General features: G+C 48.1%; 1 protein-coding gene across 4 annotated transcripts in view; it reads right to left on the bottom strand.

The window, feature by feature from the left end:
* Nucleotides 1-25,441, bottom strand: part of AACS (acetoacetyl-CoA synthetase) — a 68,763-nt gene that overhangs the window by 27,151 nt on the left and 16,171 nt on the right. For all 4 annotated transcript variants that reach the window (XM_077159557.1, XM_077159556.1, XM_077159558.1 and 1 more), the window contains exons 6-9: nucleotides 19,292-19,406; nucleotides 19,014-19,095; nucleotides 15,643-15,790; nucleotides 3,403-3,483 (exon numbers count right to left, since the gene is read on the bottom strand). In XM_077159557.1, coding sequence (XP_077015672.1) covers nucleotides 3,403-3,483; nucleotides 15,643-15,790; nucleotides 19,014-19,095; nucleotides 19,292-19,406 — 426 coding nt within the window. The remainder of the gene's footprint in view (nucleotides 1-3,402; nucleotides 3,484-15,642; nucleotides 15,791-19,013; nucleotides 19,096-19,291; nucleotides 19,407-25,441) is intronic.

Below are 25,441 nucleotides of genomic sequence, written 5' to 3' on the forward strand. Positions count from 1 at the left end.
GGCCGTGACAGCCCATGCGACAAGGGGCCTCCTGCTCACCAACCCCAAGTTCCATGCTGAGGGAGAGCTGCAGGGGCTACAGCGACAGAGACCCAAAACCTACCCCCCACCTCAAAGGCCAAGCACACCTCCCTACCTGCACCTCAGAAAAGGAGGAAGGCACTAGGGATCACACACAAAAACGTCAATTTAAAAGATCTTCATGGGTAAGTTGAGTTCCTTGTATTAAGGAGTTCTTCCTCAAAGAGGAAACCAGGGGCTGCAGGCTCCAAAGAGCCAGGTGTGAGCCAGGTGTTCCTGCCCACCTCACTGGCCACCAAAAGTTAAAAGTCAGACTGATCCATTAACAGATGAACGGATAAACAAAATGGGGTCCACGAACGCAATGGACTATGAAGTCCTGATGATGCCACGACACGGCTGGGCCCTGAAACATGGTGCTGCATGGAAGAAGCCAGACACCAAAGGAAGATACTGCTGTGAGTCCACTTACATGCAAAACCCACAATACGCTATCTTGATATTTAGATATAAGATAGTCTAGAAATATCAGAGAGATATGAAGTGGATGAGAGGTTGCCAGTGGGTGGGGGGAATGGGGAGTTACTGCTTAATGGTGCAGAGATTTGTTTGGGGTGATAGGAAATCCTTGTTCATAGATGGGCGTGTTGGTTGCATAACATTGGGAATATAATTAATGCCACTGAACCATACACTTTAAAATAGTGTAAAAATGAAAAATTTAGGTCTATATATAATATATTACCATAATAAAATAAAAACTTAAAATGCCAGTCGCTAAAGGATCCAAGTTCAGACCTGGGCCAGTGGGGCACCCTACAGTGTTTGCCTCCACCTGAGACTGCTGTGAAACCAACCTCAGATCAAGTTTTGTGGCACAGAAAATTGCAACTGCTCCGATCCTTTACAAGCAGAATGCTTCTAGAAAAAAGGAAGTACCTTTGAGACAACTGCTTCCAATTTTTTAGTAATTCCTTAGGTACAGAAACCTGCCATTTTAAATCTATGTGTTCCAGGGAGGCAGCTGGGTCATACACCATTATAGTGCTGGATGTTTCTTCAACTCATAATTGGCACCCCATAAATGTTGCAAAGCTGGGGTTCCTGCCCCAAAGACTTCTGAGGAAGTATATCCCATAAAAAGGACCCTGTGCCTGGCAACCAAGGCACCACAGACCACAGGTGGGGTGGGGAGGGACTGGGACAAATCCCTGCAGATCAAAGAAACCAGAATTATTTGGCCCAAACCCCTTACAGCTAGGGACAGAGAGGCATAGAGACTTGCCCACAGTCACATATGAAGTCCCCCTCTGTGGCTGTGGCTGAATGGGTCTCAGGGGATCTGTTACAAGAGGGCACCACCAAGGCTTGAGGCAGCAGCACGCATCCTACATCCTGTTGCCTTAAAAGCTCAGCACAGAATTCTCACTGAGGAAATGCTGCTGAATTGTTATGGAACATCTTGATGCCTGCAGCCTTGGGAACACTTATGTTTTCTCTACCCCTGGGATAAAATGTGACTTCCTTTAACTTGTTCCTAAACTTTCATCTTTGTGTTCAACAAGGACAGGATGCCTCCCACACCCTGAACCCAAGCGTTGGCCAAATGCCAGCTACTCCATGCTGAACTCTGTAAATGTGGGGAAGGCAGGGACCCAGCCTGTCCTGTGTCATTCCCAACACAAGACAATGTCTGTGGGCAGGCACTTGACTTGGGTGCATTTGGTTCCTCCTTCCTGGGTCACTCACCCCTGAACCCCTGTCCTTTCCTGGGGGACCGCAGTCTTTGCCTTTTTCTAGTGCATATGCCTAATGTGAAGAGCTGGGAATGCTGTGCATTTACTTCCCAGGTGGGCATGTGAGTGGGTGGCCTGGGCTTGGCCAGAAGCTGCACCCAACAAGGAAGCAGAGGCAAAAAGGAACTCTCATGGGCTCAGTCCACTTGACCAGGCACCAGGGAGTTTTTCCTCAAAGAGGAAACCAGGGGCTGCAGGCTCCAAAGAGCCAGGTGTGAGCCAGGTGTTCCTGCCCACCTCACTGGTCACTTTTTTATGGGATATACTTCCTCAGAAGTCTTTGGGGCAGGAACCCCAGCTGTGCAACATTTATGGGGTGCCAATTATGAGTTGAAGAAACATCCAGCACTACAATGGTGTATGACCCAGCTGCCTCCCTGGAACACATAGATTTAAAATGGCAGGTTTCTATACCTAAGGAATTACTAAAAAATGGGAAGCAGTTGTCTCAAAGGTACTTCCTTTTTGCTAGAAGCATTCTGCTTGTAAAATCTCCCCAGCTGTCTGAGAAACTGGGCATCCCACCCATGTTAATGTCCTAGGGCTGCCATAACAAATGACCACAAACTTAGTGGCTAAAAGCATCACAAACATGATTATCTTCCATTCTGGAGGGTGGATGTCTAAAATGAGTTGGCAGGGCTGTGCTTCTTCGGGAGGTTCTAGGGGAGGACCTGTTGCCTTGCCTTTTCTAGCTCCTGGGAACCACCTGCTTGTGGGCCTGCTTCACTCCAACCTCTGCCTCCATTACTGCATCTCCTACCTCTGACCTCCTGCTGCCCTCTTGTAAGAACCCTGTGACCTCACTGAGTCCACCCAGATAAGCCAGGAGCATCTATCTCCCCGTCTCAAGGGCCTTGATGTCCTCATTCCTGCAAAGCCCCTTTGCCACATCAGGTCACTTATGCACAGGTTCAGAGTTTTAAGACACGGACAGCTCTGGGGGCCAATATCAGCCTACCACACTACCCAATACCATAAAAGCCTTCCCACTAACTCCTTCTTGGCTTAAATCCACTCAACTTTGTACTTCATGTATCTAAAAACTGGCAATCCTCCAAACCTAGTTAGTAAATGGAGGGAAAGACTGAAAAGTTTCTCTGGTTAGAGTATAGATTTAACCATGGACGCTCTTAGCCCTCGCCACTAGAGGCTAGAGACCTGATCTGGAGTGAGTCTCCTTGGTTTCTCCAGAACTTCCCCAGTGTCACTAGGCCTTTCAGAAGCAACCACAGTCAAAGGAGACACAAAACAAACTAAGGGGCCACACCTTGGTGCTGACACTCAAGTGAGCAGCTGGTCCAGAGGGAGAAGGCAGGACCAGAAGGTAGGGATAGAGCAGCTGAGGTTGAGAGAGAAGGGTCATGCAGCAGTATGCAGCTTCGTAGACCACCTGAGCATCTCATGCTGGGATGTTTCCTAGTAACATGTGCGACCGGGAAGAGGGAAAGACAGAAGCCAAACAAAGCCACAAACCTCACTCTGCCGCACCCTTCAAAGTGAGTCTTAGGTGGGGAGGCAGGGAGAAGAGGGGTGTCCATTCACACCCATTCAGTGCTCTCGTGCTCTGGAAGCGCCAACTCACCGTGGTGTAGCACAGGATGACATCACTGGAGGTCATGTTGCCATGAAGCATGTGCTCCTTCAGGTGCTGGAGAAGGGTGCCCTGAGGGAGAAGCCAGGACACAGTGTGGGTGGAAGCTCTGCTCAGCCACGCTGCCCAGGGGAGGGGAGATGCAGAGCCCAGCAGCCTGCCCTGCTCACACCACTGGGTCACTCCAAGCCCCAATGATGACTTGGAGGGGACACTCCTGGCCTGCTGTGCCTGCCTGTGAGCTGTCGGGGCCATGACAGTTAGAGGCCTCCTGGGGAATCTACAGCTTTGGGCTGAACGGAGCAGGAAATGACTGAGATGAGAACCAAAATAAAAGAGAAGGGCCAACGAATTGGGCTCAGGGAACACGCCATGGGCCGACAGGGCTGGTGGTTAAACAAGCCATGAGTCCACCCAGCCTGATGGAGGTGCAGAGGCCCCACGGGTGGGGAAGGCTGCGCCAGGGCACAGAGCTGCTGCACCCTCTGTATCTGGTTTGCAGGCCACGGATCGGAGTTCGGGGGCTCCCCAGCTGAGGGAACCCCCCCAAGGCCCTGCAAAGACCCAATGGTCTCCCTCCACCCCCAAAACACACGCACTTTCTTTTTATTATTTTTTAATTTTAACATCCAATGGGCAATAGAGCTGCACAGTCCCAACCCTGAAACTCCCCATGAAGAGCCTTCCTCCTTCTCCTGCCCCAGGCTCCCCACTCTCCCACAGGCAGCAATGCCGTCATTTCCCTACACGTGTTCCCAGGTCTAGTGCTTCTGACACAAGCAAATATCTATGCATACTACTTTTTATTTGGACATATCGACCTGCACTTTGTTTTTTCCACTTAACAACACAGCTTGGAAATCTCTAAGAGCACACTGTGGTTTTGCTTCTGCAGCTACACTGTGCCCCACTGCCCAGACGATCCCATCGCTCTGGGAGCCAGAAGGAAGCCCAGGAAGCCTCCCCTTGCCAAGGAGAACTGTCACACACACCCAGGGGCCCTTGCAAGATTCCGGATTCATACACTATCCTGAGGACAGAACTGGGGACGCCGCCTCCGCCCCCTTTTGTATTGTGCTAGCATTTATCCAACCTAAAATTTCCCATTTTAACCACTTTCCAGGACACAATTTTGTGATGTTAGTTCCATTACCACGCTGAGCTACCATCCTCACCACCCACCACCCCACACAGAAGCTCTGTCCCAGTTAGGTACACTGTCCCTTGCACAGAAGGGGAGGGAGAGAACAGGGTACAGGCCAGGCCAGGGCACCCCTGTCTGGCCCATGGAGGGGGATACCTGGCTGACAGCAAAAATAGCCCTGGCTATCCTGGACCCATGGGGGTTGAAGCCGGGACCTTGTGCTCTAACGACCAGGCCTCACTGCCCCCACCAGACCCAAGGGAAATGAAGAAGCAAGCCAAGTCAAGGAAAGCAGCCAAGCCAGTGGGTGCTCAAGGCTGGACCTGCTCTCCTGGAGTCCTGTCAGCACCCACCCGGAGCAGCCCCGCCACCTCTGGGCCCACAGGGGACCACCGAGGCCAGCCACAGTGCCACAGACACCAGGGGCAGGGGAGCCTACAGGAGGGACGAGCCCTGGCCAGCTGCTCATTTATCGGCCACCTTCAATGTCTTTGAGCTCAGTCTCTGGCAGGAAGCACTGCGCAGTGGAAGGGACCGTGGCCCAGGCAGTCCCCAGCGCCCCTGGGAAAGTCCTGCTCAGGCTGGGTGGGCAATAACTTAGGCCTAACGAACTTCTCAGGAACTCCTGGGATCAAAGGTAAATGCTGACCAAGTGAATCCACTTGCAACAGTAAGGAACACACTGATTCTATGAACTCTCCTCCTCCCATCTTTTTTCACGTAAAATCAGTATTTGATTTACAACTTAATCTTCACCTACAGACTCTGCCTGAAGCCTGGCCCGTCTATAAACCCACCTTCATTCACTCCCTCAGTTACCCCTTCCTCATTCTCTCAAAGGACACAAAACAGACAGCACTTTGCTCCTCCAGAATTTCTCAGTATGAATCTTAATTCCCCTCGATAGTTTGTCACTTAATTTAAAAATATTTATGGCTGAGCGTGAATGTTTTCCAGGAGGGCAAGAAAGCACAAGCAGCTTGGCTTTGTGGATCTCAAGTAAGAAGTAAGATGAAGCTAATTTAAAAGAAAGAAGAGGGAAGCTGCTTTCTGAGACCTTTTATGGACTCACAAGCCAACCACCCCATAACACAGCCCACTCTGCACGCCACAGGCATAGTAGCAGCTGCGGCCTGCTCACACCTCCGCTATCCACACAACGCCTGAAAAGGACAAGAAAGCCAGTCACTTCTCTGGACTTGCAAGAACCCAGTAGAGCAGAAGAAACACCATTCTCCCTGAATTTTTCACATTTTAAATATGCCAGCACAACGACTTTATGAGCAAACTATATTATACCTAATATATTTTTATAGTCCTCTTGTGCTGGTTTAAATCTGTGGTGGATTCAAAAGTCATGTCCTTTAATCCTCATTCAATATTGCTGGGTGGGAGCACTTTGATTGTCCCATGGAGATGTGACCCACCCAATTGTGGATAGTAACTTTTGATTAGATGCTTTCCATGGAGATGTGTCTTCACCCATTGAAGGTGGAGTTCCTTACTGGAATCCTTTAAAAGAGGAAACATTTTGGAGAGAGTCCCTTTTGTAGAGCCATGAGAAAGCCAGCAGACACTGCCATGTTCACCACATGCCCTTCCAGCTGAGAGAGAAATGTTGAGCATCATCGGCCTTCTTGAACCAAGGTATCTTTCCCTGGATGCCTTAGATTGGACCTTTCTATAGACTTGTTTTAATTGGGACATTTTCTCACCTTAGAATTGTAAACTAGCAACTTACTAAATTCCCCTTTTTAAAAGCCATTCCTTTTCTGGTATATTGCATTCAGGCAGCTAGCAAACTAGAACACCTCTCCTAAGCAAAATGATGCTCATTCTGCAAAAAGCTCTAAAAATAAAAGTATAGGTATACATCTCAATTTTTCCTAAAATGTCTGTTTTTCTGTCACCCCCATGACATCTTGCGTCAAGGTTTTGGGAAACACTTGTCTCTGTATCTGCTAAGGGGCCTTTGTCAGGGCTGACCCTGAGCAGCCCTGCACCAATGAAGCAGGTTCCAGCAACAGGACAGGGGTGTGGGCAGCTTGCTCCCAGAAGGAAGGAGCCTGGCTCCCTATCACAGTCACTCCCCAGACAGAAAGGCAGGCGGCTCTGGCTAAGGCCTGTCCCGCCACTAAGGTTTCTTGAGAAGCCCCCAGGGCTCCTGCAGGCTCCTGCTGTATTCCGTGGTCCCATTTCACAGATTGTGACTGGACCCTCAGTGAAGCCCAGGTAATAACACAGCCACGGTTCTGATGAAAACATGGTAAAAAAAAAAAAGTAAAAGGCTTTATGATGATTCAAATCTAAATGCTTCCTTTTATGAAAGGAATTCGAACTACATCGAGGTAAAAGCTATATGAGCTGGAATAAGATCAATTTAATAATTTGTTTTCAATACCACTACCTTATCAAACAATAGCTAGAAAGCTGTTAGAGAACAACATGCAGCTTCTCGACCTTAAACAAATCTAACCTTTGGTGGGGTGATCAGTGTGCTTGACCAAGAGAAAGACGCTGCAGTTTTTCTCCTCTCCCTGGGAACTTTCTGGCTCCTGCTCAGCCAACTGAGGGGGAAACTATAGTCAGAGATGAACAGCTGATAAGACAAAAAAGCCTGCAACAAAAGTGACCCGGTGGACCAAACACCAACCAACAGCACTCCCGAAAACCCTACTTAATACCCAGGGCTCTATCTAAGATCCTATAAAAGTTTCACTTATTAAGTTTATTTTTCGGAAACTTAAAACCTCCAAATGGTTCCTAAGCCAGACAACCCCTGAAACTCAGAAGGGATGGTCTCTCCTACAACATCAACAAGCTGCATCTCCTACCCCGTAACGTCAACACCCCTTTTCAACACAAAGTTAGAATGGTCATTGCTCAAGTTTTTCTGAAGATTGAGGGAAAGATCAAATGAGAGGGAGGAGCTATAACAGAGAAGATAGGATTCAATGAATGATTAGGACTGTTGAATCATTATATAGATATTTCTTTTTGCTTTCTGGTCTATTGGAACAGCAAGAAAGAAATACCTGAAATTGTGGAACTATAACCCTTACCAGACTTTGAAATTTGCTGTATAACTACTTGTTAAACTGGACGTTGAAATTTATCACTTTTCTATATGCATGTCATATTTCATGATAAAAAACGTTTAAAAATTTAATTTAATTTAATTTTTAAAAGGTGGGCAGCAATGTGAGCGCAAGAGCCCCAGGCATGAGATACAGCGAGGGTTTGGGCTATCAAGGACCAGCCCAGAGATGCTTGCACCTGAGATAAGGATTTAACCTAACAGGAAAGAAGTTTCCTCATCAAGCCTAGAGAAAAAGTAACAGCAGTTATCAGAAAAGCACCATGTCCACCCAGAGATATAATGAAAAGAGGTGACATCGTGCACCTCAATACGAGGCACTGAGGCGCCTGGGGCACAGCATCTTGTCCGCCTGCCAAGCCTGTGCCAGCAGGACCCCATCGGGAGGCACTACCCAACAGGCCCAGACCGCGATTCTGCAGAGCCCAGGCCTGGCTGCTCCCAGACGCCAGCACCATGAAAGACAAAGAAAGGTGTCAAGGATGCCTAAGAGACCTGACAACCAAACACAATGCAGCCTGGATGCCATGGAGGACGTGACCAGGAAGGCAAATTTTAGACATTAGATGATAGTGTGATGTCAGCGTCACCTTCTCTGAATTTGATCATTGTACAACAGTGAAAGAAATGTTCTTGCTCTCGGGTGGTACTGTACTGAAGCACTGTGGGGACCAGGGACATGATATCTACAACTGACTCTAAAATGGTTCTCAAAAAAACAAAATAATAGTAAGAACATATATTCATAGGCAGAAAGAGCAATAAAGCAAAAGGGTAGAACGTTACTGTGCTGGTTTGAAAGGATGCATGTCCCCTAGAAAAGGCATGTTTTAATCAAAATCCCATTTCATAAAGACAGAATAATCCCTATTCAATACTGCATGTTTGAAACTGTAATCAGAGCATCTCCCTGTAGATGGGATTTAATCAAGAGTGGCTGTTAAACTGGATTAGGTAAAGGCATGTCTCCACCCATTTGGGTGGGTCTTGATGAGTTTCTGTAGTCCCATAAAAGTGGAAACATTTTGGAGAAAGAAAGAGATTCAGAGAGAGCAGAGCAAAATGACACAGCCACGAGAAGCAGAATCCACCAGCCAGCGACCTTTGGAAATGAAGGAAAATGTCTCCCGGGGAGCTTCATAAAACAGGAAGCCAGGAGAGAAAGCTAGCAGATGACGCCGTGTTTGCCATGTGCCCTTCCAGCTGAGAGAGAAGCCCTGACGGTGTTCACCATGTGCCTTCTCAGATGCGAGAGAAACCCTGAACTTCATCAGCCTTCTTGGACCAAGGTATCTTTCCCTGGATGCCTTTGATTGGACATTTCTATAGACTTGTTGTAATTCTACTCATCTGTTGACAAGGTAGATAAAAGGAGCACCAGACACAAGGTTTTCACAATCACACAGTCACATTGTAAAAGCTATATCATTATTCAATCATCATCAAGAAACATGGCTACTGGAACACAGCTCTACATTTTCAGGCAGTTCCCTCGAGCCTCTCCATTACTTCTTGGATAACAAGGTGATATCTACTTAATGCATAAGAATAACCTCCAGGATAACCTCTCAACTCTGTTTGTGGTTGAGTAGGTTTTCTCAATCCCTTGATGCTGAGTCTCAGCTCATTCTAGGGTTTCTGTCCCATGTTGCCAGGAAGGTCCACACCCCTGGGAGTCATGTCCCACGTAGACAGGGGGAGGGTGATGAGTTTGCTTGTTTGTTTAGCCCCATCTGTTGATGGACATTTTGGCTGTTTCCACCTCTTGGTAATTGTAAATAATACTGCTATAAACATTGGTGTGCAAATGTCCATTTGTGTCCTTGCCCTCATGTCCTTTGAGTAGAGACAGCATATAGATGGGTCCCGTTCCCTAATCCATTCTGCTAGTCCATGTCCCCCGATTGGGGAGCTTAATCCATCAACATTCAGTGTTATTACTGCACGGGCAGTACCCTTCTCTACCATTTTGCCTTCTGGATTTTATATATCTTATCTAATTTTCCTTCTTTTTACCTTTACTCATAGTCTTCCTTTCTACACTCTTCTCCACACCTCTCTCTTCTGCCTTTGTATCTGTCTCTAGTACTCCCTTTAGTATTTCTTGCAGAACTGGTCTCTTGGTCACAAATTCTCTCAGTGATTTTTTGTCTGAAAATGTTTTAATTTCTCCCTCATTTTTTAAGGACAATTTTGCTGGATATAGAATTCTTGGTTGGCAGTTTTCTTCTTTTAATAATTTAAATATATCATCCCACTGTCTTCTCGCCTCCATGGTTTCTGCTGAGAAATCTACGCATAGTCTTATTGGGCTTCCCTTGTATGTGATGCATGGCTTTTCTCTCGCTGCTTTCAAGATTCTCTCTTTCTCTTTGACCTCCGAAATACTGATTAGTAAATGTTTTGGAGTACGTCTATTTGGATCTATTCTCTTTGGGGTACACTGTACTTCTTGGATCTGTAATTTTAAGTCTTTCATAAGAGTTGGGAAATTTTCAGTGATAATTTCCTCCATTAGTTTTTCTCCTCCTTTCCCCTTCTCTTCTCCTTCTGGGACACCCACAACACATATATTCGTGTGCTTCATATTGTCCCTCAATCCCCTGAGTCCCTGCTCATATTTTTCCATTTTTTTCCCTGTATTTTCTTTTTCTTGTTGGATTTCAGATGTTCCGTCCTCCAGTTCACTAATCCTATGTTCTGCCTCTTGAAATCTACCATTGCAGGTTTCCATTGTTTTGTTTCATCTCTTCTACTGTGCCTTTCATTCCCATAAGTTCTGTGAATTGTTTTATCAGACTTTCAATTTCTTCTTTTTGTTCATTCCTTGCCTTCTTATATCCTCCCTCAATTCACTGATTTGGTTTTTGATGAGGTTTTCCATGTCTGTTCATATATTCTGAATTAATTGTTTCAGCTCCTGTATCTCATTTGAATTGTTGGTTTGTTCCTTTGACTGGGCCATATCTTCAATTTTCCTAGTGTGATTTGTTATTTTTTGCTGGTGTCTAGGCATTTAATTACCTTAATTAGTTTATTCTGGAGATTGCTTTCACTTCTTTTACCTAGGGTTTTCTTGCTGGATGAATTTGTTGTCTCTCTGTTCTTTGACATTCAGTTCAGCTTTTTCTAGACCTCTAGCTTAGGTTTTATTTAACAGAGGAGAGTTTTTCTTGTTTTCTTGTTTCTTGCCCTGCTTATATGGTACCTTTTCCCCTCCACCCTTAGGAGGGTCTACTTAGGTATTATAGACCCCAGCTGGATTTTCCCAGACCAAACTGGCCTCCTATCAGGAGGAAAGAGTCACCTGTGACGGTTTTCCCTGAGGGTGAGACCCAGCAGGTTGAAAGACTTTCCTGTGAAGTCTCTGGATTCTGTTTTTCTTATCCTGCCCAGTATGTGGCACTTGTCTGCCTGCAGGTCCCACCAGCGTATGATGCAGTACCTTCAACTTTTGCAGATTCTCCCTGCTGGGGGCATGGTGGAGACAGAGAAGAGGTTGTAGGCTGGTTTTAATGGCTTCAAATTACCAAGCCCTGGTGTCTGAATTCCTTGAGGGAGGGACTCCACCTGTGTTGGGCTTCACCCCTCCCCTGGGGAAGGCAAAGGCTCCAGACAAGCCCTCAAAGAGCTTCTTTCTGCCTGTGCCTGGGGCCACTGCAGCCTGAGAAGTCCTGTCGCTGTATCCAAATGCAGTCAAGCCTTTGTAGAAACACAGCCACAAAAACCTCTGTTTCCCTTTTTTTTTTTTTTTCCTTTTTCCATCAGCCCTGCCCCCTTGACGCCGGGGCAAAAATGAGCGACCTCCGCTTTGACCAGGTTCACCTGAGCTGGGGCCTATTTTTAGTAGTCAGAATTTGTTAATTAATTCCACAATTGGCGTTCAGTTGTGGTCAGCCCCTGCTGCTGGTAAAGTCTCTTTCCTTTCCCTTCTGGGAAGCAGCCTGTGGGGGAGGGGCGCTGGCTGCTGCGGCTTGGGGAACTCACAGTTCTGGGGGGGCTCGCAGCCGGTCCAGCTGGTCCAGACTGGGGTATGCTGTGTGTCCGGTCACTGACGTGGCCCTAGGAGCTGTTCTGTACTGTTTCTGGTTATTCAGTAGTTGTTCTGGAGGACGAACTAAAACGTGCACATTGTTAAGCCGCCATCTTGATTCCTCTCTTGGTTCAAAATATTTTTAAACTATAAAGTTCAAAGACACTGATCTATAGGTATAAGCACAAAATCTAATGCTTAGTAGTAATTTATCATTTTAGGTGCTTTAATAAAGTTGAACTTCCAATGAAATTAAAAGATACGTGAAAAGAATAGTTAGCTCTTGGACTTCCGGAGAAGATGGCGGCTTAGTAAGACGCGCGGGTCTTAGTTCCTCCTCCAGAAAAGCAACTAAAGAAACAGAAACAATACAAAACAGCTCCCGGAGTCACGACAGAGACCAAAAAAGACAGCGTACCCCATTCTGGAACGGCTGAACGGGTAGGGAGAATCCACTGCTGTGAGATACCCGAGGGGTGCACGTTTTCCCGGCTGGGGTGGCTGGCGTCTGGGGTCCCCTCCACGCACGTGGCTCCCCGGTCTGACTGGGAACATTGGATAGCGGGGCCCTCCCGTCACGCTTGGCGTCTCGGGCCAGCTGGGCAATTTGGACCGGCACTCCCCCAAGCCACGGCCAGCGACCCCCGCCTCCATGCGCGGTTTCCCGGGCCGACTGCCCTGCAGACAAACGACCGCCACGAGCGCCACCTACTGGGCAGGAAAAGAAAAACAGAGCCCAGAGATTCCACAGAAAAACCTTTCAACCAGCTGGGTCCCACACCCAGGGAGATCTGATCAAATGCCCAGACACCAGCAGAAAATAATGGATGACGCTCGGAAAATTGAAGATATGGCCCAATCAAAGGAACAAACCAATAGTTCAAATGAGATACAGGAGCTGAGACAACTAATGCTGAATATACGAACAGAAATGGAAAAACTCTTCAAAAACCAAATCAATAAATTGAGGGAGGACATGAAGAAGATATGGGCTGAACAAAAAGAAGAAATAGAAAATCTGAAAAAACAAATCACAGAACTTGTGGGAGTGAAGGACAAAGAAGAAAAAATGGAAAAAACAGTGGATACCTACAATGGTAGATCTAAAGAGACAGAAGCTACAATTAGTGAACTGGAGGATGGAACAACTGAATTCCAAAAAGAAACAGAAACTATAGGGAAAAGAATGGAAAAACTTGAGCAGGGAATCAGGGAACTGAATGACAATATGAAGCGCACAAATATACGTGTTGTGGGTGTCCCAGAAGGAGAAGAGAAGGGAAAAGGAGGAGAAAAACTAATGGAAGAAATTATCACTGAAAATTTCCCAACTCTTATGAAAGACCTAAATATACAGATCCAAGAAGTGCAGCGCACCCCAAAGAGAATAGACCCAAATAGGCGTTCTCCAAGACATTTACTAGTTAGAATGTCAGAGGTCAAAGAGAAAGAGAGGATCTTGAAAGCAGCAAGAGAAAAACAATCTGTCACATACAAGGGAAACCCAATAAGACTATGTGTAGATTTCTCAGCAGAAACCATGGAAGCTAGAAGACAGTGGGATGATATATTTAAATCACTAAAAGAGAAAAACTGCCAACCAAGACTCCTATATCCAGCAAAATTGTCCTTCAAAAATGAAGGAGAAATTAAAACATTTATAGACAAAAAGTCACTGAGAGAATTTGTGACCAAGAGACCAGCTCTGCAAGAAATACTAAAGGGAGCACTCGAGTCAGATACGAAAAGACAGAAGAGAGAGGTATGGAGTAAAGTGTAGAAAGAAGGAAATCAGATATGATATATATAATACAAAAGCCAAAATGGTAGAGGAAAATATTATCCAAACAGTAATAACACTAAAAGTTAATGGACTGAATTTCCCAATCAAAAGACATAGAATGGCAGAATGGATTCAGCTTTAAGACAAGATAAACTTATGAACCATGTAATAACATGGATGGACCTAGAGAATATTATGCTGAGTGAATCCAGCCAAAAACTAAAGGACAAATACTGTATGGTCCCACTGATGTGAACGGACATTCGAGAATAAACTTGAAATATGTCATTGGTAACAGAGTTCAGCAGGAGTTAGAAACAGGGTAAGACAATGGGTAATTGAAGCTGAAGGGATACAGACTGTGCAACAGGACTAGATACAAAAACTCAAAAATGGACAGCACAATAATACCTAATTGTAAAGTAATCATGTTAAAACACTGAATGAAGCTGCATCTGAGCTATAGGTTTTTGTTTTGTTTTGTTTTGATTTTACTATTATTACTTTTATTTTTTTCTCTATATTAACATTCTATATCTTTTTCGGTTATGTTGCTAGTTCTTCTAAACCAATGCAAATGTACTAAGAAATGATGATCATGCATCTATGTGATGATGTTAAGAATTAATGATTGCATGTGTAGAATGGTATGATCTCTAAATGTTGGGTTAATTTCTTTTTTTCCATTAATTAAAAAAAAAAAAAAGAGAAGGGATAATTGGAGATGAAGGGATACAGACTGTACAACGGGACTGGATATAAAAACTCAGAAATGGACAGCACAATACTACCCAATTGTAATGCAATTATATTAAAACACTGAATGAAGCTGCATGTGAGGTATAGGTTTTTTGTTTTTGTTTTTTTTGTTTTTTTTCTTTCTATTATTGTTTTAATTCTTATTCTGTTGTCTTTTTATTTCTTTTTCTAAATTGATGCAAATGTACTAAGAAATGATGAATATGCAACTATGTGATGTTATTAAGAATTACTGATTGTACATGTAGATTGGAATGATTTCTAATTGTTTTGTTAATTCTTTTTTTAATTAATAAAAAAAAAAATTTCTGAGAGAGATAGGAAAAAAAAAAAAAAAAAAAAGAATAGTTAGCTCTTAAACACATTTCATGACATAACCCAATGGTTTTCAAATATCTGACTCACAGTCAGAGCTATGTCTTACAGTGCCACCCAAACAGGCAAACACCCATATATACACTTACATAACCACACTTTCACATGCCTCTCCTAAGCAGAGATGCACTGGCATTTTCTATTTCTATCATATTTCATTCTTTTTAAAATGCCAGGAGAGCAGGCCTAGTAGATACCCGAAAGGACTGAAAACAAGGCTCAAACAGAAACTTGCACTAATGCTCACAGCAGCATTTGCCAAAGGGTGGAATCAACTCAAGTATTTCCAACAAACAAATGTGGTCGATCCAAGCAATGGAATTCAGCCACAAAGGAATGAAGTTGTATATACAAGGCAATGCGGAGGAACCTTGAAAACATGGTGCTGAGTGAAAGAAGACATAAAGCAAAGTCCACGTATCCTGTGATTTCACTTACATGAAATATCCAGATTAAGTAAATCTACAGAGACAGAAAATAGATTCCGGGTTACCAAGGGCCAGGGAGGGAGTTGCTGCCTAGTGGGGAATGAGTTTGGTTGGGTGATGGAAGTCTTAGTACTGGGTGGTAGTGAGGGTAGTTCAATGTTGTGGTAATGGGTGGCAGTGAGGGTAGTACAATGTTGTGGATGGATTAATGTCCCTGAATGGTATATTCAAAATAGTTAAAATGGCAACTTTTACGTTATGCATGTTTTAAATACTGGCATGGCCTGGATGTTGAATCCCCAACCTGGTGTGCAACAGGTGCTAACTTCCCAGTGCACACCTGCCCTGGGTGGCAGCAGGTCTACATGTAGTCCCAGGCTCCCCAGAAACAAAAGCTGTCATGGTGACAGCAGGGACCAAGCGGCTACCAGAAGAGCAAGTCTGCACTGCCCGGGACTCAGCGAGCCTGCCTCTGGCACCTACTTCAGCAGTGGGGCAGCACCTGGGGGTCTCCAGCCCGCTGCCTCTGACACCCACCATTGCCCACCAGGAGCCTGGTACAAGAAGCAGACAGATGGAAAGGCCTGGCCTGCCCTGGGAAAGGAGACCTACCCCGGCCGAGTGCACCATGCACTTGGGAGCTCCCGTCGTGCCCGAAGAAAACATAATGAAGAGAGGATGGTTGAAAGGCAGCTGCTCAAACTCCAGCTGGGGGGCTTGCTCTCCTGTTCCGGTTTCAAGAAAATCATCCAGAAACGTGCTGCAGGTAGAAACACACAGGAAACAAACAGTGAGCCATTCCTGCAGCACCGCGTCTCATCTGTTAGCACCATCGGCCTACCAAGGTCTACCCCACATGAGATTGGGGGGCTCGCCACCCCCCTTTCAAGGGAGACCAAACTTGCCTGGGAGCTTCAAAGAAGGGATGGGCTAAGTCAAATCTTGGGAATTCATACTTACTGAGCTTGTAAAAATTGTAAGTTGCTTTAACACTGCTGATAGAGCCAAGGGCTATCTTTAGAGAATCTTTTTATGTGCTTTAATAAACACCACGGAGAAGGAAGGCTTAAAATGAATGCATCCACAGTCTGTGCAAATACTGCTGCCCTCTTCAGAGAGCCTGCGACACTACCCCTTGTTTGCTAACTGGTCATGTGATTGGCAGATGCCTGCTTCCAAGGGGGTCTGGGAAGAAGGTTCTAGATAAATGAGCTCTTCCTACATCACAGAGCTCACATTGGATCCTGACGTTTCATAAAAGCAAGATACGAACATTTGTCCAAGAACAAACAAAACGAATCCCAACTCCAGATTATCACCTAAGAAATCCACGGCAGCCTCCCGCCCAGAGCTAACAGAAAACACTGGCCGGATGGGACCACGTGAGCAGGAGCCGGGCTTTGCCGAGTGAGAAGCTGAGACTGCTGATGCGCAAGGCCGTCATGGCAGGGGCTGTGGTCTGTCTTGAGACCAGCAGTAACATCAACCCTGAAACACTGGCCCGCTCCTCCACTGGTTTAAAAAGGAAAGGGGGAAAAACTACCATTTTTGACAAATATAACTTAAGCTTCTTTCAATGGGAGAAAAATCAGCTAAACTGAGCTTGTTTAGTGACCTGCAAAGGAGAAGCCCTCTGAAACACATGCACACAATCTAAATGAGGTCTTCTGCTGTCCTGCATGGGGAGGCCTCCTGGGGGAGGAGGCTGCCTCCTGAAGGACATGCCAGAATTAAAATAAAAGGGGGGGGCCTCCAAAATAATTCAACCAGGAGTGGTAAACAAACAAAACCGCCTGCTCCAGAAGGTCAGGAAAATTATTCACGGTGGAACTTTACAGCCCTGCTCTGTTTCCACCTCCCACACAAAGCCCATTTCTATCAAGCGCCCAGTCTAATCAGATACTTCACACTGAGAAAAACATGTTCTCTCAAACAGCATGTAAATCACAGTAAATAGCCACTACTGGTGGTGTTCTTCAAAAAATGAAAAGCCCAAAGCTGGTTTCTCCCTACTCGGGCCTCTGCCCACGGGCACTTCGGTGGTTCTGGTTTATCTACGGCTCGCAGCAATCACAAGGTGATTGGCAGGGAGCCCACCCGATTCCTACAGCTGAATGAGGGGAGCTCCCTGCATTGTATCAAGCTAAATGCAACGACTAAGGTGACTCTACTGGATGCTCTCATTTTATATCCATTACTGATAAACACATTCAGACAAATCAAAGCTGGGCCTCCTCCCGGGCCCTGGGCATTGCTGGGCTCATCAACGAATATAGGAGCAGAACCCTCCGGGGACAAGGACTCCATCATCAGGCTGTAGTGTGTACAGGGACAAGTCCCAGCACCTGGGCCTGCTTTTAAGCATCTGCACATCCTGACACACACTGAGGACCACCGCACTCGGGGGACAGAGCCCACCACAGCCTGAGGCTACCGGCCACTTATAATGAGACCACACTCAGCGAGAGGGACCACAGGCCAGGCACTTTGCTTCAGCATTTCTTTGTTAATCCTCACAGCCAGCCCAGGAGGAAGAAAACATTATCCCAATTTTACAAATGGGGCAACAGAGGCACAGAGAGGCTAATAACACAGATCACGCAGCTGAGATTTAAACCTGAGCAGTGTGGTTCCAAGACCATGGCTCTCAAGGAACAACCATTTAGCTGCATCCCCATTCAGCATCTGGATTCCTGGCACACTCAGTGCCCCCAAACCCACTCATTCCTCAAGGCCCCCTCCCAAGATCCCAGATAAGCAACCAGCCTCTCCCCAAATCCTGAGCACTCTCTGTCCTTCCCACTCAACCAGCAGCAAGCTGGCATCTCAACTCACCCACCCTGCAATAGGTCTCGTCTCTCCAACCACGCTACGAGCCCCTTGACGTCAGAAAAGATGCTTTACCCCACCAAAAACTCCATGCCAAAAGGCCTGGCCATCTCTTGTGCCTCACCTTATCCCCTGTGCCGAGGGTGAGGAACCTCCAGTGTGTCTGTGCCACATCTTCGCCTTGGTCTCTGAACGGCCACTCAAAAGGCAACTGCAGCCGCCCAGACACAGAGGCTAGGGACAAAGGCCACGCGGCAGGGACACGCCTGGCCTCAGAGCACACCCACACAGCTTGTCTCAAGAGAGACTCAAGAACTCGTGACCTCGTCAGTTCTGACCAAACCATAATCCATGCCCTTAATTTCTATTCAAATTTAGACACCCCCAATTCTATTTGGTAATGAAGACGTGTAGGTTTATAAATGTCAGGAAATCAAAGGAAGGTGCCATTTGTACTGGGGACAATATAGATTCTAAAAGAGGGAAAAACGTGTGCACACACAAATACCCTGACACAGATACATACGCATACACACACACACACATACCCTTACACATACAGATACATACACATACACACACATACCCTTACACATAGACATATACACACGCACACACCCCTTACACATCCAGATATATACACATCCAGATATATACACACACACCCTTACACATACAGCTATACACACACCCTTACACATACAGATATACACACACACCCATACACATACAGATATACACACACCCTTACACATACAGACACACACCCTTACACATACAGATATACACACACACACACCCTTCCACATACAGATATATACACACACACACCCTTACACATACAGACATATACACAAACATCCAATGTAAAACTGTTGTGCTCAATCCCAGGGCCTGGCCTGGCCTGGCCCCACCCAAGCACCACATGGAAGGTCCCCCAGGCTGGAAAAGCAAGGATTCCTGGGGCCTGCTCCGGCATTAGCCACGTGGCTGGGAGGGAGTCCCAGGTACTCCACCCCTTTGATCATTTTCACTAGAACCTCCCCCACCTCTAAAATTCTGCTCCAAGCTTAAAAATCCCCAGACGTCTAGTTCCCAGTGGGATCTCACGCGGGCTGCACACGGCTGGCGCCAAGGGGCAGAACATGGCTCACCTATTTGGAATCTTGGAGATGTCTATGTTCTCTCTGACGGTGACATAAGGTATCACCACCACCTTTTCCAGGTCCGGCAGTCCTGAAGGGAAGAGACGCAGGGTTACGGGACACCAGAGACTTGCTCAGTTACTTGTTTTTTTAAATAAAATGAAACTCAACTTAGGGACGGGACTACCAAGGTTTCTTGCAGTGCTCACAGCTTTCAGGGACGCTGGGAAGGCCCCCCGTCCACCTCTCCCCACCACGCCGGCTCAAGGCTGGGAAGCCCCACAGACCTTTCACGACCTGTTGCAGCTTTTCCATGTGGTTGTGCTCTTTGCCATTGTACACCACAGCCTCCACGGAGATGATGAGCTTCGGCTGGATCTGGGAAAACCTGTCCAGAACACCCTGGGAGTGGACAGAAAAGCCCATCACCCATCACTCAAAAGACAAAGCCCTCCAGCTGCCAACGGGGCCACTGCATTTCAAGTGAAGGAAAATAAGCTTTATCAGTGCACAGGCCACGTTCTATTGGCCAGGACCAAATAAAGAGGGCCGGTCTAAATGCTACTTGCACCAGAGTAACTACTGTCATCTCAAGGAAAGCAGTGATATAAAGAAATAGCAAGAGGATTCACAGATGGATCCTGAAACAGAAAAATCCAAGTTTAGAAACCAGGAAAACTAGAGGGTGACCGCTTGCACTAGCAAAAAGATTCCTTACTTTGCAAAAAGAGCCGCTGCAAGGTTCTCCTTCACCATGACTCCTCCGGCCCATGTACAGTAAGATTTACCTGCCAGAAAGGCAACACTACACTGCAATGTCCTATATTTTGGTTCTCTTTTCAGTTTGTTTTTGTTTTTTTCTTGGTGCATGGTCAGGAAGCAAACCCGGGTCTTCCGCATGGAAGGCCAGCATTCTACCATGGAACCACCCGGTTCTCTTTTTATCTTGAATTGAAGAGGTACCTGAATGCTGCAAACAGTACTTCTGCCCACCGAATGTATAAAACTGTGTGTGGATGCACTAGCCAACAAGCCCCATCTGAAGAAAGCAACCTCAGCACACACGCATCTGTTTTTCCCGCGCTTGGAACTGTGCCACCTGGGTGGGACGATAAGGTGACCCGAGCTAAGAGGAGCCCAGAGGGGCCCGGGCATCTTAATTTCAAAGCTCCTTGGGTCACTCTTAACAGGCAGCTGACTCAGTGTGAACCTAAGACGACAACGCGGTCGGAGGACGGGGCCACGACCAGCAGCATCAGCGACACCGTCAGCGTCACCATCAGTGTCACCCATCAGCATCCCTGAGAGAAGCACCTCCAGTGCAGATGCTTCTGACCTGCTTCTGGGATGTATGGGGCTGAGGGGTGCAGCCTCTCAGCCCTCCCTGCAGCCCGAGCGCCACGCTCCCAGGTCCTGTGCGTGGTTCCCCGCAGCCAGCTTTATGTGCGGAAGACACTGGAGCCCCTTCATCCCCAGGTGAGGCAGCAGCCAGAGGACACATCCGTCCCCGTGCACTCCAGCCTGGTGAAAGCTGTCAGGTCAACACCGGGGCACAAATGCCGGCGGCAGAGCCTCCCAGTAAGGCCTCCGGCTGGGGTCTATGGTGTGCATGTGCGAAACATCCAGCAAAGGCCTCTGTGTCTGTGGCCGAAGGAGCCCGGGAGTCCTGGAGAGGAGGAGCTGCAGGGCCTGGCCTCCATCCCAGCTGTTAATCAGCACCACCCTGGTGGGACAATGAAGTGACCTAAGCTAACAGGGGCCCAGAGGGGCCCAGGCATCTTAATTTCAAAGCTTCCTGGGTAATTCTTAACAGGCAGCTGATTCGGTACAAATCTAAGACGACAACACAGTCAGGGGCCATGACCAGCAGCATCAGTGAGACCTGTCAGCATCACCATAAGCATCACCCATCAATGTCACCCGTCAGCATCACCATCAGCGTCACCATCAGCACCACCTGTCAGCATCACCCATCAGTGCCACCCATAAGCATCACCAGTCAGTGCCACCCGTCAGCGTCACCCATCAGTGCCACCCATCAGCATCACCCGTCAGTACCACCCATCAGCATCACCATCAGCGTCGCCCGTCAGTGCCACCCATCAGCGTCACCATTGGCATCACCCGTCAGCATCACCAGGGCCCCAAACCTACTGAATGGACACCCAGGGGTGAGCCCAGCAGCCCGCACTTCCATGAGCCCTCGCGGTGACTCTGACACACCCTGAGGCTTCAGAACAACTGTGCTAAAGGTTCAGGGGCTGAGGCTCTAGTTTATTATTGTCCAACTTCCCAAACCAGAAACTGAATTAGCAGAGAGAGTTAAGGGGTAGAGTATTTGCTTATTCAATGTGCCATGTGCCAAGCAGGCCCTGGGCTAGAGGGCCAAGCAGACCGGGTTTCTGAGGCCTTGGAGCATACACTCTAACAGAGAAACAAGTGCAAATAAGTTGTTGCTTTCAATTTCCAATTGTTTTCAGAGTCACACTCACAATTTAGGTATCCAGGGAAAAGAAAAGGAAGAAGGAAGGAATAAATTAGAGCCATAAGGGAAAATATAACGGAATCAATCAATAAAATCAAAATCTTTTCTTTTCTTGACAAGTCTGATTAGGAAAAAATACAGTATTAGCTAACATTTACACCAAATTCATTACTAACATTCACTCGTTTCGTGCTCAGAGGAGCCTACGGCTTTACTACTACTCTTAATCCCAGGTAGCACATAAAGAAACTGAGGCATGCAACTATACAAGAATAGAAATCACACTTAAGATGAAGGAATAATAAAACCCTCCATGTGACTCTGTTAACACACTTAATGGAAGACAGGTGGCCACAGGAGCTGAGCAAGGCCAGGCCAGGCTTCTCTCCCAGCCTCCAGGAGCCAGCTCTGATGACAGCCACATTTCAATCCCGGAACACAGACCCATCCAGGACTTCTGACGCCCAGGACTAGAACGCCCGTGGATTACGTTGTTTTACAGCACAGAGCCTGCAGGAAGTTCTTACGGCAGCCACAGAAAACTAATATATTCTCACCTCCCCACCCAGACAACCCCTCTGAAAGCAAGTGCCCTTCCTCAAAGGAGGCCACACACCACTCAGGGACCACACGCCACGAATTCCAGAACCCCGCGGGTTCCAGGACAGCTAATCCCTTAGTGGGAACAAGGTAGGCTTGGCGCTCCCTCAGTTTACTTCTGAACCTTTGTTTACACAAACACCCAAGCAGGGCTCTTCAGTCACCCTGAAGGCTGTAGCCCCAGGCCTGCCCTCACCGGCTGGGTGGCCAAGCCTGCAGCGTCCCGCACCCAGCTGGCTCCCTTCGGCATCAGAAGCCCGGATGCAAAGTGGGGCCGAGCCCCGCAGCTCCATCTCTCCAGGACTCCCAGGCTCCCTCGGCCACAGACAAAGGGGACTTTCCAGGCCTTGGATGCTCCAAACATACACACCACAGACGGCACATCTGTCCTGGCGCCTTCTCACTGCCCACAATTCAAAGATGGGCTGCCCTCGGGAGCCTCTGGCTTAGCTGGGGACAAAATTACTGCCAGTAAAAGCCAAACATTCACCAATTGTCTACTGTGTGCGAGGCACCACCCCAAGCTTGTTACAGGCGTCCCCTCACTGAATCAGCAGATGGCTAGATGTTAGTCCCACATCATGGACAGAAACTGAGGCATGAACATGTAAACTGGCCCAGAGTTTCCGTAGTTGTGGACAGAGCTGGGACCGCAGCCTCCTCAGCCTGCCTCGGGATCTGCACTGCCCCGAAAAAGCAGAGAAGATGCAGGAACCAACAGGAGGGGACGACCAGGGGCTAAGCTTCCCAGGGCAGCCCAGATCAAGAAAAGGAAGAGAAAATGGTGAGCTGAGCAACCCAGAAGGCTCCAGGAGAGCGAACCTGCTAAGTTGGGCTTCAAGGATGCATGGAGGAGAGGCCACTCCCAGCAGAAGGGACACCGTGAGCAGGTCCAGAGCAGGGGAGCAGAGTGCAGGGAAGAGCAAGGTCTGCTAGAAAACCTGGGGTGGGGGGACAAGCTGGCAGAGCCAGACAGGGAAGGTCCCACGAGGCAGCCAAGAACTTCTATTAGAAATCCAGCACCTCTTCCAGCTCAGTCACAGAGAATTACCCCACTATGCCAGGTGGCCACAAACTCAGGGCAAACAGACCTGACCTGCCCCTGATCTGGGGGTTCAAACATCACAGAGGTAGCCCTCAGCCTCAGGGACTGTCAACAGCCATCAAAGATGACAAGGGTTTCGGAATCAGAGGTCTGGGCTCAAAGCCCTGGAAAAAGCGATTCTGTAACCCAGGTGACCCTCCCCTGGCCATTGAGGCAAGGGTCAGAGCTCTGAGCATCTGGAGAGGAGAGAGTCACCGAGACCCACTTTCCTGCTGCAGCGGAACACTCACCTAGGAAGGGGCATCCGAACTGAAGCGGGTGCTTAGCAACCACAGAGCCCTGAAGCCGACGACCCGTGCTGAATCACGTGGGCAGCCACACAGGAGAAGGAAGCCTGTCCTACTTCAGCACACACACAAACACAGACACACACACACACACACACACAGGGGCCTGAAAACATGGATGGTAGCTGCAGACTGTGGGCGGCCCTTAGGCAGGCAGATATCCTAACGTGTTCTTAAGATGCCACCAACTCAAAGGTAAAGGGTGAAACAAAGAAAAAAACGGGGAAGAAAATACACAATTCCTGGAGGTCTTGGGGAGGCTGGGTGGCTTGGGAACCCCAAGAGCAGAGTAGTGCTCCCCTGCAGATGCCCCTCTGAGACCAGACGCGATGGTTGTGCAAACTGAGAAGCAAAGGGAGCACAGAAAGAGCTAGAGAGAAGCAGGTGAAGGTGGAAGAAGGGACACAGTCTGAGAGGAGAAGCAGGGACAGGGGAAAGGGAAAGCAAAGGGTGGAAACGCTTTCCTAGCATCCTCACGGAAAGACAGATGCCCCCGTTCCTCGCTGGGCAGCCCCCGTGCAGCAGGGAGCGGCAGTAGAGAGGGAGTCCACTAGCAGCCATGCCAGCCAAGGAGAGCAGCGGTGCCTCCCCCATGCTGATCAAAGTCCTGCTGAGGAATTCCACACACATGGGCCAGGGGCACCAGCACCCACCATCACAGAGACACCACATCATTACAGCCAGGGCTACACAAACGTGGAGACTTTCCCTTTCTTATATGAATCTTCAGTGACTGCAACAGAAAACATGACTCAAAGTCAGGAAAACATTCCCTGTTTCATTCCAGATTTCAGAAAAGCAACCTTTACCGAAAAAAAAGAAAAAAAAGGGGGGAGGGGGGGCTCCCACCTGAAGTTTAAATGGCGATGCCAGAAATGAAAAGCAGAAAATTAAAATCTACTTAAACACAAACTGGTCAACCAAGGAAGAGAGCCGCTCCCGAGCCCCTGGCCTCTCCGCCCCAGCTCAGTTCCAAGCCCCCACCTCACCATCAACTCAGGGAATCTGCCCCTGTTGCTTTAGGTCCCAAGAAAGGATTGAAGAGAATGTGCATGGCCACCATACGGGGGTCTGGAGGTATTCAGCCATCCGGGTCCTCATTCACCCCTGGGCAGGGGCCTCTGCACATGTGACAACCGGGGCCTCCCGGGCTGAGTGACTCACTCGGGGCCTGACAAGGGGCCACAGCATGCCAAGACCACTGGCACACCAATGCCTGCTCTGAAACCAGCAAACACTGACAAAATAACCATCGGCCCGGCTCAACCCTCACCACTAGTGCCAACGAAGCTGGATGGCAGACACGCCAAGCTGTCTCTAGAATGCAGGAGGGGCTGCACTGAGAGACAACCAGCTGAGGCCTGCCTCCCGGAGTGGGGAGCCAAAAACATCTTTTTTTGTTTTGTTTTGGTTTTTTTGTTTGTTTGTTTTTACATGGGCAGGCACCGGGAATTGAACCCGGGTCCTCTGGCATGGCAGGCGAGCCTTGCCTACTGAGCCACCGCGGCCCAACCAGCACAGCATCTTAAGAGGATGGAATCTGGCCCCGTGGTCTTCATTCCCTAAGACACAGCCCGTCACTCAAGTGGAGAAGCCCCTCCCAGGAGGCACTGAGAAGTGGGCACAGTGGAGCCCAGCTGCCACCTCGTGTGCCCAGGAGCAGCCCCCACCACAGCAGTGGTTCCAGAAAACCCCCTGGGGTGTGCCCCAGAGGATGAGCCAGTCCCAGTGCGCCCCAAAGACTGAACGTGCTGCACTGGAGTTAACCAGGGGCGGCCTGCGCCTGGGACAATGACCCGGGGCATCTGGTAGTACTGGAGGCAGCCGTGAGAGGTAGGCAAAGTGTCAGCAAGGCTCCTGAGGGTGCCAAAGATGGATCTGCAGGCAGCTGGCAGCCCTCAGTTTTCCCCTACCCTCTACACCCTGAGACCCAGAGAGGATGAGTGACTTGCCAAGAACA

Source organism: Tamandua tetradactyla, chromosome 5, assembly GCF_023851605.1.
Source record: "Tamandua tetradactyla isolate mTamTet1 chromosome 5, mTamTet1.pri, whole genome shotgun sequence".
Taxonomy (NCBI): domain Eukaryota; kingdom Metazoa; phylum Chordata; class Mammalia; order Pilosa; family Myrmecophagidae; genus Tamandua; species Tamandua tetradactyla.